We start from the raw sequence: 14,237 nt of genomic DNA, 5'->3' as shown, positions 1-14,237 counted from the left end.
GGGTAGAGTGAGAGGGAGAAGCAGACTACCTGCTGAGCAAGGCCCGCCAAAGCGGGGCTTGATCCCAGGACACTGAGATCATGATCTGAGCCAAAGGCAGACGCTTAACCGACTGAGCCACCCAGGAACCCTATGACAGTTGTTTTAGGTCAACATGGCTAGGCCATGGCGCCCTGTTGTTTGATCAAACATACATCTAGGTTTGGCTATGAAGGTATTTTGTAGATGTAGCTAACATTTATACGTACTGGATGTCAAGGAGACTTACAGGACATTACCCTGGAGCACATGAGTGGGCCTCACCCAATTAGTTGAAGGCCTCCAGAGCAAAACCTGAGGTTCCCCAGAGAAGAAGGAATTCTGCCTTAAGGCTGCAGCATTAACTGCTATCCGAGTTCCCAGCCGGCTGGTCTGCCTACAAATTTCAGGCTTGCCAGCTTCCACAACTGCATGAGCCAATTCCTTAAATAAACCTCCTAACATGTGTGTATGTGTGTTTCTCTGGAGAACGCTGACTAATAGAGTAGCATCATGGGCAATTTTTATTCCGATCTTTTTAAAACCGTTTCTTGCTTTCTCTACAGTGAATATGTATTTTTAAAGTAATTAAGACAAATTAAAAAAAATGTTTAGGGGCACCTGGGCGGCTCCGTCAGTTGAGCGTCAGACTCTTGATTTCATCTGAGGTCGTGGTCTCAAGGTCGTGAGATCGAGGCCCACATCAGGCCTTGAGATCAGCAAAGTCTGCTTGAGATTCTCTCTCTCTCTCTCCCTCTGAACCCCCACAACATGCTCACACTCTCTCTCTCGCTCTCTGAAATAAATAAATCTTTAAAATTTTTTTTACTGCCCCTGTCAAATCTATCGAAAGGCTCATGATGCCCATTTAAAATTGAGGTCAGCTGTTCTCAAATTGGAGTTGCACGAACCTTTCCAGAACACAGCTGTCAGGTAAAACCAAGGACACTGTCCAAACTGCACACCAAAATCAGAAGCCCAGACATTGGTGTCGTTTACTGAGTGCCTGCCGCGTGTGATCTACTCTGCTGGGAACTTTACTGACATCCTCTCAATGCCCCTTCTGGAAAACTCTGCAAGGTCTGGAGTAAGCTCTCATTGTGCCCCTGAGGGCAGCAGGGCTCAAGCCTTCGGTTACAAACCGAAGGACCCACTGTTGGCAAAAACTTACTGAGGATCATCTCCCCAACCAAATAAAGCAAGCTGCAAAAACCATGCACCTCCATCCCTGTCTCCCGGTCCTTCTGGAGCATGAAACCTCCCGGTTGGCACACACGCATATGTTAGGTTTGCGTGCAGGGAAAAGATACAGAATTGTTCCCCGGGCAGCTGGGTGGTGGAGGAGCAGGAGGGAGGGAATTCGGGAGTGATTGTTTTAAATGTCAGCTGTCATCCTGGGGATTATCTCTAGCACTTGGCACCCAGGAGCCCGAAGTCTTTCCTGGCAGAGGCAAATCTAGCAAACTGACAAGATATCTGGAATGTGGGTAAATGGTGGCTTTCCAGAGCTAATTTCCAGCCTTGCACCATCCAGTCCTGTCTCCCTCACTGTCCTCAGCCATTGCTCCAGGCTGGTGAGGGAGCTGGCAGTCGCTGTGGTGGCTAGAAGTGGTCAGTGTGCTATGGACCCACCCTGAGGTCCTCTGGGCCTCAGTTTCCCCACATACAAATGGCAGAGAGGCGGAGAGACCACACAGATTCTCTTCCATACAGGGGGCATTCCACGCCCCCTCAAGTAAGGCACTGTCACACCCCAAATACCACTAGGGTCCCATCCCGTGGCCCAGGGTGCTCACAGGGGAGCCCCAGAAATCAGTCACCCCCAGGAAGATTTGACGATGCTCAGAGAATGTGCCATCGAAGGTGAGGCCTGGGAAAGGAGTCAGGCATTGGAGCTAAAGACTCACGGCTACAAGGTAAAACACCGAACACAGGTGTGTGGACCCTCATTAACCAGAAAACTCCATCTGGAAGCCCACTTGGGTCAGGCCAGAGAGACACTGCCTGGTTTCCAGAAAGAGGGGAGCTTGCCTTCTCTCTTCAACTCTCCCTCCGGCTGTTTGACCCCCACCCCCCATGCTGGGTGCCTGGCCTCTCTTCACAGCAGCCCCTGGGGTAGATGCTGGGGCTCCCCCCACTTTTGGATGCGGAGCCGGAAACTCAAGGACTCTCTGCCTTCCAGCATTACCAAGTGGTCCAACGACAGAGTGATATGAAGCCAGGTTGCTCTGCCTTCCAAGTTCCAGCTTCTTCCAATAAGAATAATGCAGTTATGATGATTGGGGGCTTCGAGGAATATTGGGATATGGCTGGGATCGCCGTGGTTCCCGCGTACCAGCCACATGGCTGTCTGGGGGAACCAAGCTTAGCTGCTCCCACTCATAGACTTGGTGAACATGACCATCACTCTGGTGGCGTACACTTTCCCCTTCGTACGGATGCAGGAACAAGGCTCAGAGAGCTGAAACCACTTGACACAAGTCAGTCAACATCGAAGAGGCAGAGCGGATTCTGGAATCGAAGCGAGACACCTTGTCCTGGCTGGGTGCTAGCCACTGGGTAAATACCTCTTCCCTACAAGAAAGGTCTCATTCTCCCCATTATATAGAAGGGGAAATGGAAGCTCAGAGAGGGAGAGTGACTTGCCCAAGGTCACACAGCTGACGAGGAGTGGCTTCTGGATTCTGAACCCAGGAATATCTAAGCTCCAAGGCCTCACACTCTGGGCTGTTCTTCTTTAAGAAGCCACATCCGAGCCTCATATTATTAGCCTTTGTAAAACACTGTGACACTCGTTTTGCCTCTCCTGCCCTTTACACTCACTCCACTTTGACCATGAATCCTTCACAAAGTCAAGGCCATCGCTCTGAGGTTATCTTGACACTGGAGTCAGATTTTCTTTAAGTACCAAGAAAAACTCTTGACCCTGAGTTTCCAAAACCAGATTTGAATTGTTAACCTTGGGGTGCCTGGGTGGCTCAGTGGATTAAGGCCTCAGCCTTTGGCTCAGGTCATGATCCCAGGGTCCTGGGATTGAGCCTCACATCAGGCTCTCTGCTCAGTAGGGAGCCTGCTTCCCCCTCCCCCACGCCTGCCTCTCTGCCTACTTGGGGTCTCTGTCTGCCAAATAAATAAATAAAATCCTCAAATTGTTAATCTTCCTCTTTCCCATGAGATTCTATTCAAGAGACCATCCTATAGCCACCTGGGTCACGGTTGAGGCTGGGAGGGCTGCTCTGGGAGATCATTCCAGGGCTGAGGCTCAGGGAGGACCATTCCGGGTGGGGGGCAGGCCGGGGTGTACTGTAAAGTTCTGAAGCTCACCACCTCTTCCCCTCTAGGAGCTTCCTTCCTAAGTGCCCCTGCCACTCCCTTGAGACTGTATGGGGAAAGACAGAGTGTGTTAGAAGGCGTCAAGCGTGTTGGGGCACATGTGGGGTGAGAACATGTCTCTGCATCAGTGAGGCAAGAGGAGACAGCCATGAGGTTAACTGTGGCCTGATTGTAGTGAAGTGTGTGGGAGGTGGGACAGGTGTGCATACTGTGTGTGACAAGGAGGAAGTGTGTGTGTACCTGATTGTGGCAAAGTGAGTACAAATTAACTTGTTCAGGCGTGTGGATGCTAAGCACTAAGACTGTGAACCTGGCCATGAGAGTCTGTCTATGTGGGCATCTGTGCGTGGCTGCGGCTGGGCGTGGCACCCCTACTGTGGGGTGGAGACATAACCCTAGGTGATCTCTCTGGGCTGCCCGGCAACCATGTACCCAAGAAGAGGGCTCCTTGTCTCCTAGAGGAGGGCCAGGCGGAACATCAGCCAGCCTCCCACCAGACAGGCTCAATGCCACCAGCGGTTGGGCATTTCTCAAAAATCCCTGAAGAGCCTGCACCTAGGTTCCAGCCGATATGGGTTTCCGCAGTGCACCATGCAAGAGAAAGATTAGGAGGGGGCGGGTCCCTCTACTGAGCCCAGCCTGAGTGGTGTCTTTCCCCAGGATGCTGAGAGTATGGGGACTATCCTCACTGGAGCTCACAGCTGGGCACTACTGGTATCTGTCTGGGTCCTGCGTATCACAGGACCTGATGTATAGATCTCTGGACAGCAGTGTGGGTCTGCCCGTGGGCACGTGGGTGCAGGCACCCACCCACAGTGGTCTCTGGGGTCGCCCCGCTAGGAGTCACCCCTGCATCCTCTTGCAGACGTGACTTGGAGTAACTAAGGTCATGGGGCCATGAGCCCACACACACCAGGACCCACCCCCAGGGCCAAATGCTCAGCTTTCCATCACCCCAAGCCCAATACCTGCATCTGGGGGTCCAACTGCTGACGGGCCCACACCAGCATGTATCTGCAGGGGCCTCGAGGTGCTCAGCCCTGACTCAGGGTCTGTCCAGTCTGGCCCCACGCCCGGAAGCCGCAGTTCCTCCCTGGAACCGACAGGCTGGGGACGAGCTGCCTGGTCTGGGAGCGGAAACCCAGTGGTCAGCACACACGAGCTCTGGTGCTCACTTTGCTTCTCTCCCCTGGAACTTGGAGTCTCCACCTGCCACACAGGCAGCTCCGCCCTTCCACGATGTTTGCCCCTGGGCAATTTTGGGGCCTTTACATTCTCATCTCTAAAATGGAGGCACGGATGCTGGGTGGAGGACACAGAGACAGCGATGCAGAAGTCTGGTGAGCGGGAAGTAGGGTGGAAGGGGCAGGGGAAGGTGTGGACACCCGTCTCCTTGTCACCCGGCCTTAGGCTTAAACAGAAAAGCAGGTGAAGTAGTTGAATCTCTTCCCCACCATCTCTCTGCGTGACTTCTTCCGGCTGGCCTGGACACCGTCTTCAGGCAGGCAGACTCCGAGGGCGGGAAGGGGTGGGAAGACTCTGTCAGCCCAGCTCCACGCAGGTTGTCTCCCTTTGACCTTTAAGCATCTGCTAATGAGTCCCTGACCCTCCCAGCTTCAGAGGACGGCTGAGCTGAATTCTCTGAACGGCAAATGTGGCGAGGTTTTCCAAGGATGAACGAGCCAGGATGGAATCAGGAGGGCACTGTTCTGAGTCTCTCTTTGGGCAAGGTGTGCACTAGGGTTGGGGAAGGAGGGGACCAGGGGTGGGAAGGTGGGTCCAGGCACAGCTGACCTGTGGGATGTGGGGTCTTCCTCCAGTCCTACCTGGTCACTGGGGGCTTCCTGATGTCCGGCAGAAAGGCAGGGCTCCCAGGGATCTGGGAAGCATGCCTTGGAGGCCACTTCTCTCAGCAGCTTGCTCTCCTTCATGGTTTGGCGATCGGAACGTGAATATCCATGGTGGCCAAGACCTTTAACTCTTCCGCCCAGTTCTCCCCATCAGCGGTGAGTGGCCCTCTCACTACTTACATCTGCAAATGAAGAAGGGGCCAAACCCAGGTCCCTTGACCTTCCTGACACTCTTCTTTGATAGAAAGAATTTTGCATTTCCACGGCAATCAGGAGAAGCCTTCCTGTTTGCAAAAATCCCTGGTGTCGAAGAAAGGGAAATGATTTACAGTTAAGGCAGACCTGGGCCAGATATTGACTAAGCTGTGTGTCCTCGGGCAGGGGTCTTCCCCTCCCGAGCCTCGGTTTCCTGAGGAAATAAACAGGGATCCTATTAGCGCCGCACAGTGAAGGTGGAAGTCCGTGTGATCATATTTACGGTGCCTGAGACCTAACCAGGACTCCCTGCTCCTTTCTCCTTTGCTCATCCATGATATGGGAAGGGTGTCCAGATCCTACAAAGGAGCCACTGTCTGTGCCCCATTAACGAGCCCCTGGCACTCCCTATCCTGAGACAGGTGGACAATGATCAACCACAAACACCCAGGACTGGGTCTTTGAACCAGTGAGGAATGGACTGGACCTACCAGGGAGCTCCTCTCCCTCGGACCCCCCCCTCAGCCCATGATGGGGGAATGTGGGAGGGTAAACACCGCAGCTGCTTGTCCCTTTGGTGGGACACCTCTGAAGCATGTTCACCCCCATCTCCCAAAGCTCCCCAGTGGGATTAAGCTTCAGCTGTCCTCAGTGGTGAGATCTGCTTTGTAAAAGACCTTGTAAGGGCTTCCTCCCTTCCTTGTCTCACCCCTTCTTCCCTCTACAGGTGCACCTGCAGCTGGCTTCCCCAACAAACCAAGGGTCACATCCTGGCCTCTGGGGGAACCCAACTTGAAATGGCTTTGGATCTTGAAGACTTTTTTTTTTTTTAATTTTTTTTTTAAATTTATTTGACAGAGATCACAAGTAGGCAGAGAGGCAGGCAGAGAGAGAGAGAGAGGGAAGCAGGCTCCCAGCTGAGCAGAGAGCCCGATGCGGGACTCGATCCCAGGACCCTGAGATCATGACCTGAGCCGAAGGCAGCGGCTTAACCCACTGAGCCACCCAGGTGCCCCGGATCTTGAAGACTTTTTAATCCACAGGGGAAATCCCACATGGAGTTCAGGGCCATTGCTCTCCCTAGGCCACAGTGTGTGGGAATGGTGCTCAGGGAGTTGAGCCAGACCCAGCCTCTGGACAATGGCAGTGACCCTGGGTAGGGTCTTCCTCCTGACCGACACTAAAGCCAATGGAACATTAGCTGCTGGCTCTATGTCACCAGTGTTGTGTGTTACACGTACCGTACCTATAATGTCGGCCAGACTGTTACCTGGTTTCACAGGTGGGGACCCTGAGGCATAATGAGAATTCAGTTGCTTTTCCAGGTCACACAGCTAGCAGGGAACAGAGCTGGGATGTGACCCCCATCCTGCTTGACATCTCCTCTTGGTTTTCTACCCCTCTGCCATTCCACGGGAGGCCTGCCCTATTCGCACATGGCTGGGGGCTCCAGAGACCCCACACCAGCCCCCTGAATTTCCCAGAAACCCTCTCAGGCCCCACAGCAGGGGGCCGGGAATCACAAAAGCCCATGGCCCACATTCTGATAATGTCAGCTCTTCATTGCCGGGCCAGCGGGGATGGTACCTGACCTCGGCAGCTTGAGGCTTTTACTAGCAAGAGGTAAGCAGAGCAACTGTTTGGCAACTCCCTTTGCTGGGGGCAGAAGAAGAACAGCCTGGAACCAGCTGCAAGTGTCTCTGAAGTCCTATCATCTCTTTGTTCTGGGGCTTCACAAAAATGAGGTAAATGTCACCAGGCGTCAGCTTAAAGGCAGGTGTGGAAGAGTTCCCCTCGGTTTGAAAGAGGCCACCACCCCCTGGGTAATTAGGCCAGGCTATACTGCATTAAAGATGCCAGTGAGGAGGGAAGGCAGTGAGCTGGGAGCTGTTAACGGCTACCTATAATCAGAGAGAGATTGAATTACACAAAGAGCCTAACTGTCCGAGAATTCAAGCCAGCTATTTTTAGCCATCACCAAAGGCTCCAGCAGGCTGTTGCAAATTCAGAGAGCATGAATTGGGTGCTGCTTAGAGTACATTGAGAAGTTTTCATTTCAGGAAGAAAGGGGCATTACAACTGCTCAAGAACACTGAGCTAGGTGCTTGCTTGACTTTATCTCCCTTGGCGGTCACAGCCATCTTTAAAGGCTGGAATTGTCCCCATTTTACCGATGGGGCACTCAAGGCTCAGAGAGTCAGCAGCCTGATCAAAGGCAACACGCCAGGTAAGTGAGAAACCTGGAAAAGAAACCCTGTCCACCTCAGTTCAAGACCTACAATGTCTCTATCATAGTCTTTGTGGACTTTCTAAGGGGATAAAAGCAAACCAAGTATTCCCCATCATGTTGTAAAAGAAAATTTTTCTAGCTATCATCTTTTTTTTTTTTAAAGATGTTTATTTATTTATTTGTCAGAGAGAGACAGAGAAAGAACACAAGCACAGGGAAAGGCAAGCAGAGAAGGAAGCAGGCTCCCCGCCGAGCAAGGAGCACAATGTGGAACTCGATCCCAGGATCCTGGGATCATGACCTGAACCGAAGGCAGACGCTGAACAGACTGAGCCACCCAGGCATCCCTAGCTATCATCTCCTTGACCCTACACAGCAGAATTCCTGAAGACTCATATAAATTATAAAATTCAGGGGTCCTGGGAACATATCAAAGGGGAGAGAGCTCCAGAACTGGCAAAGGAGGAGCTAGGGATGGTCCCTCCAGCCACTGGGACTTTCCACGATCATCTGTGGCTCTCCTTGGCAGAAATGGCTGGAATGGAGTTATTAATGAGCATAACACAAGCACAGACAAAAAACTCTCCTTCTAACTTTCAAAGACAACAAATTGCCAAAACTCACAGTGCACAAAATACACTATGTAAATTGTGAACCCTAAGTCAAGGATCTATTTTTTTCCCATGATCATGTAATACTTCCACTATAGTAATAACTTCATAATACTTACACCAAGACAAAAAACAAACAAACAAACAAAAAACAAGAAGAAAATGTGCTGAGTCCTGGGAGAAGCTAGTCTGTCGGCAGTCCCGGGGGTTTCAGGTAGAACTAATGGGAGGTCAGCACCATGGACAGCCACCCAGTGGGTCCTATATGTACAGAACAGGTCCAATATACTTCTAAGAATCCATGTAACACGTATCTTGGCAAGAATCTTCCAGGTAAATGGAATTTCTTGCAACATCCCATAAAGCCGTAATGCTCTCAAATCACCAGCAGGTCTGCCCCTGGGAGGAGAGCTATGCTTGCTGACACATTTAGCAAACTTCTGTGAAAAATTTAATCCAACCAAGAAGGAAGTCCATTTCTCACTTCTTTTGTAACAAGAGCAAAGAGTCCATGTGCCTGAGAGTCTGTGCTAAGGAAGAATAGCAGGGCGCCTCCAGACATTTGCTCTGCCAACCTCTTAATGCTCTTGCTACTAAAGGAGCATTCCATCACCCAGGAACACATAGGCTGCCTCCCTATGCAAGGCGTATGTCCCACCAGAGTGGAGCTCAAAGATAACAAGCCTCCTTTAGATCTTTCTAGTCATTAAGAATTCTGTGCCACTGCTCAGGGAAACACAATTAGGATACACTGTTAATATGAACTAATGACTATACAAATGGAGTCTGGTTTCTACCATACCTGTTTCCTGGTGCATTTTCTCATTTCCCTGACTAGTGTTGTGAGCCAGTAACTTGGAAGGCCTCCCATTCTGATTCATTTGTACACAAATGTATAAATCAGAACCAGAAATGGGAAGCCAAAGGTACACTGGGTTAGAGCAAAGACACTGGCAATTCTGTTTTGCTTGGAGTCAGCAAAGGGGGCAGAAGGACAGATCAGAAGTTGGAAAGTGGAGGTAATGTGCTTTACCAAGGGTTGTAAATCCAAGGAATTCTCCCAAAAGAGAGAAGCTGAGGTCCAGAATCCAATACAAGATGTCAAGGGACCCAGAGCACCCAAACTAGGAGTCAGAGGGGTGCTTCCCGTCCCTAGGAAGCACCGTGGCCTTTGGAAAATCATGCTTGCTCACCATTTCCTGAAGCCACCTTCAGACATTTGCACACTAATTTCTTCTGCCTACATTTCTCTCCCACCCCTTTGCAACACCATTTCCTGAAGCCACCTTCAGACATTTGCACACTAATTTCTTCTGCCTACATTTCTCTCCCACCCCTTTGCAACTTGAGTCTGGATATCCCCCTCTCCTACACCAAGAAAAATCCTATGCATCTTTTCAGGCCCTAATCAAATAGCTCCCTTCTGTGAAGCCTCCCTCTATGGCCATTCAACTCAGCCACTTATGCTCTCCAGGCTTCAGTCCCTAAAGCTATAAAAGGGGACATAAGCAAGGAAGGTGCTTCCAACAGGGTACTCAACATAGGACCTTTGCTGACCCTGTACCTTTTGCTCGTGGTTGGAATACAGGGCTCTCCCTTTCATCTAGAAATCTCCTTGGAATGAGATTCAGCTCAAATGTTGCTCCCTTGGTTCCCACTGACAGGGCCCTTGCGATCCCCCAACACATACCACCCCTGGAACTGCGTCTGTTTCTCCACTGGACAGTGAGCTCCCGGAGGACAGGGACTGTGCTTCATTCTCCACTCATCTTCTATGCCTAATCCACGTGCATGCCCCTCAAGCATTTTGCCTCAATGAATGGTCCCCATGCTCTCTCCAGACACCATGTTGCCAACTGGGAGCCCACCAGGAATCTCAATCTGGCATATCATCAACCACCCATCCCCTTATCCAAGCCATTTCCATTCTTGTGTCAATCTTGAGGTTAATAAGGCTTCGGTTTTCTTCCGGATGCTTTCGTTGAAGGTACCCAAGCTGCAGACCTTGTAGAGTGATGTTTCGGAACAATGTGTTGGACTGAGAGACTCCAGGACACCATCCTCTGTAGACACGACTTGTGTTCCCTTCTTGGACATCAACCCCAAAGACTCCTTTCTCAGGTGGAATAAAATGCCATCCTGGGTAATTTTGCTGCTGCAGGAGGCGGGTAAGCTGAGAGGAGGCAGCGGCATCCCTGCCAGCCCCTGGGGGCTGACTCCAGCAACCACCCAGACCTCCTGCTGCTACAAGGGCAGGACACACCCTGTCATACAGAATCGAGGGTCTTTGCATGCTGCGGCTTGTGTATTTCAGCTGACTGAAAAGTCTTTGATGGCCTGTGATACTGTTCTTCCTATCAGGTGGTCACAGTAATTGTGTGTGTGTGTGTGTGTGTGTGTGTGTGTGTGTAAGAGAGAGAGAGAATGTCAGGAGTTGGGGAGGAGGGGCAGAATATGTCCAGATTATCCAGCCAATCTGAACATTAACCAAAAGGAGGTCTGGCTGCTTTCTGGCTAACGACCGACATGGCCTAATTCGGTGACCCAGCTCTTTCTCACGCACTAGGATGCTGTAATGGCAACAGCTTTCTCGCCAAACACCCACAACTCTAACGCCACCTCGCCAGATAGTCAAAGTCGCCATCAAAATAACATAAATATTGGCATAAAGGGATCTGCTTGAGGATGGTAAATCTGCCATCAAATTAAGACCTCATTACACTAACGACCAAACCAGAGCCTTGCCGTGTGGACATTCTCCAGCCTGGATGTCACACACTGCCTGTGCCCGCTGCCAGCCAGAACTTCAGCCCCAGGTGACCTGGGGTGACTCTGGGGCCATCGATGTTGCCACTGTTTGCAGCAGTCAGCACCGTTGGAAACTGGCAGCACCCTCGACCATCCTGTAGCGCAAAGCTCGAGCAGAGGCTTCAAAAGCACGGGATTTGGGAGACAGAACGCATTATCAGGCAAACCAACAATGAGTTTTTATAAACAACAGCACTGGCCCTGTGGAAGACAGGCAAACCTGCCCACGTGGGCAGGCCCCTGTTCTGAGCTGGGTGAGTCCCCCGCTGAGGTCTGAGGCCTTATTATTCAAAGTGTGGTCCCTGGCCCAGCAGCCTAGCATCAGCTGGGAGCCTCCTCAGAAATGCAAAATCTCACCCTGACCTGCTGAAACAGAATCTGCATGCTAACAACATTTCCATAGGGTTCACAGGCGCATTCAGATCTGGGAAGCACTGGCCCAGGGGTCAGAGGTGCAGTTGTGGGTTCCTGACCCTGCCTTGGGACCGCATCAGAAGGGTAATGGGGGAAAAACGCAGCCCTCCATCTTTTGTACAGGCCCTTAGCCATTTTCCCAAGTTTGTGGGTCACCTTTAAATAGCCGGGGTGACCTTGGCAGGTTTACTTAAACTCAGCGAGCCTCAGTTTCCCCACTATAAAATGGGAATTAACACTGGTAACCGCCTGGAGAAGCTATAGGGAAGGGATAAGAAATCGGGTCTGCAGCAGGCTTGGCATAGCCCCTAGCACACGGCAGATTCTTGCTAAACAGACATAACTGTTAGGAAGCACCCAGAGCAGGGGACAATGCGAAGATGTCAGCAGAAGACTGGCTAGCGCCCACACTCTCCTGCTTGTCTCCCTCCCTCCACGTGGAAAGGGAGGGTTTTTCCAACAAGAATGAAGCATCGACATGCAAGAAATTGTCTCAATGGGAGCATTAAAGACACAGGCTGCAGAGTTGGTTTAAATCCTCTGCGGCTTAGGTGACACGACCCTCAATTTCCTGGTCATCAGATGGGAGTCAGAGGAGAACAGTGCCTACTTGCAGGGTCACTGTGAGGATGGGCTACTCCACATAAGGCACTTAAAAAGGACCAAATGTCCGCTCTTGCCATGGTCATAGTCATCTCCCTCGCCCGCATCATCAATACAGACAATAGGCTCTCAGGAAATCAGGAAGGCTCACTTTGTCAAGGAGGAAGACAGGGGAGAAAGGGGGACGTGGCTGGCACAGGGGACAGCTCGGTGTGGGAGGGAGAGGTCACCGACAGGGGGGAAACGTTTGGAGAAGCTGGAGCAGAGGATTCTGCAAGGACTGTGGTGGAAGCTGGGGCAGGGCAGGCCCGTGGGGGTGCTGGGGAGCCAAGGAAGGCGCAGGGCAGGGAGCAGCACAGCCACGGAGAGGGGCAGGGCCGACTCACGTACACCTGCGTGCAGACTCCTGGGCCAGCTGCAGCCGGTACACGGAGAGGCGGTTGGCGCCACCGCACATGCTGCCACGCTCGCCCTTACATCCCATGTCACACTCGGCCTCGCTCACGTTTGTCGCCTGGATCTTGTGGCCGCAGTAGCACTCGGCTCCGAACTCCAGCCCGGCATACAGGTAACCCCTGGGGAAGGCTGCAGTCAGGATACCGTGCGGACCCCAGGGGCCAGGAGACTCGGGGGATGGGAGGTCTCCCGGGCCCAGGACCCCCAGGACCACCCCCTGCCTTCATCCCCATACACCTACCCACGTGGCCACAAGTGTCCTCCTGACTTTATACATGTCACACACACACACACACACACACACACACACGCCTCCAAGCCTGGGGTCCGTCCATCCCAACCCACCCTCTTGCTCCTCCCGTCTAGTGCCAGGCACTAATTCTATCTCCAGAGTCCAGCCCCTTTATTCCAGGAAATGTCCCCCAGGAATGATGCCTCCAGGTCCCTTGAGAAGAGTTGGAATGAAAGGGGGAGGCAGGGACTCTTGTATCCCCTTGGAAGACGGCAAAATCAAGGTCACATAGCCAGCCAAGGAAAAATTCCTTCCTCTAAAAAAAAAAAAAAAAAAAAAAAATCCAGGCACTGCAAGGTTTTCAACTTTTTTTTTTTTTTTCTCTCTGTAGCCATCAGATTGTTTCCTAAAAAGGACTCTCAGTGGACACCCATTCTATAAACAGAAAGGCATGGCCTGCTCTGGCTGCAGGGGTGGGGACGGAGGGAGAGGCTTGGGACAAGTCCTGCTCAGCCCCCTTGCCAGTGAGGTGTTCTCCAGAACCAGGAAGGCTCAGCCTGCAGGGACCCTGGCCATGCATGGTGGCTCCAAGGGGAGCGGTCAGTTCACATCTTCAACCTGGATGCCCGTGGGCAGCTGGACAGATTGACCCACGCAGACTCAAGCCTCCACATACCCCCACTACCCGTGTGGCATGTGCTAACCTCTGCTCCACACGTTCACCTGGACAGGTGCAGCCAATGGGTACCTTGGTGCCTATCCCCAGCATCCTGGGGCTGGGCCAGCCTGCCTTGCTCCTGTCTTTCTCAGAACTGCTGTCTTTCTGAAGCCCTGGTTCTGGGGTACCCTGAGCCCCTCTCGTATAACTAGATCCACTGATGGAAGGAACCCAAGGCGGGGGAGAACCACTTTTAGGGGGTGTCACAATTCTAGAACAAGCAGTAGCTTCCTCCTAGCCCTCTCCCTGGGATGGCTCACAGCAGGGAGGGCGGGGGACAGCTGCCCTGGGAGGATACAGCCACCAGCTGGGAGCACCTGTCTCAGAGGGGGATTTTCAAGTCCCGTCTGTGCCCTCAAATGGCTGCAGTCGCTGCCCCCCTTGACTACAAGGTCATAGAGTCACTGAGGCAGAAGCACCTGGCTAACCCCACTCCCAGGCTGTAGTTTCTGGCACCCAGAAACTCTGGGAGATGATAATGTTTGTTGGCTTAAGACGCTAAATTTGGGGATAATTTGTGGCCCAGTGAAGGAAAACTAATACAGGAAGGGAAACAGAGTCGGCCTTGCTATCCTTAGGGTCCCTGGGAGGACCTCAGACAGTTAATCTTGATGTGCCCGCTGTGGCCTTCGACAGAAAGATCTTTCCAGAATTCAAACAGATCACACCTCTCTACTGCCCCAACGCCCCCTCCCCTGCCCCACCCCCAGCTTCCACTGCAGGCAGATAAGCTTCCAGACGGCTTGGCTCAGCCTACAAATCCTCCGAT

General features: G+C 52.1%; 1 protein-coding gene across 2 annotated transcripts in view; it reads right to left on the bottom strand.

Moving 5' to 3' along the window:
• The window catches only part of WSCD2 (WSC domain containing 2), a 114,670-nt gene that overhangs the window by 24,191 nt on the left and 76,242 nt on the right, over positions 1-14,237 (bottom strand). The window contains exon 4 of one of the 2 annotated variants that reach the window (XM_059408606.1): positions 12,453-12,637. The exons of the other annotated variant lie outside the window; for it this stretch is intronic. Coding sequence (XP_059264589.1) covers positions 12,453-12,637 — 185 coding nt within the window. The remainder of the gene's footprint in view (positions 1-12,452; positions 12,638-14,237) is intronic. 2 annotated transcript variants of the gene reach the window in all.

The sequence above is a fragment of the Mustela nigripes genome, chromosome 8 (genome assembly GCF_022355385.1).
Source record: "Mustela nigripes isolate SB6536 chromosome 8, MUSNIG.SB6536, whole genome shotgun sequence".
Taxonomy (NCBI): Eukaryota; Metazoa; Chordata; class Mammalia; order Carnivora; family Mustelidae; genus Mustela; species Mustela nigripes.
The sequence above is the reverse complement of the archived record's forward strand: the minus strand, read 5'-3'. Positions and strand labels throughout refer to the sequence as shown.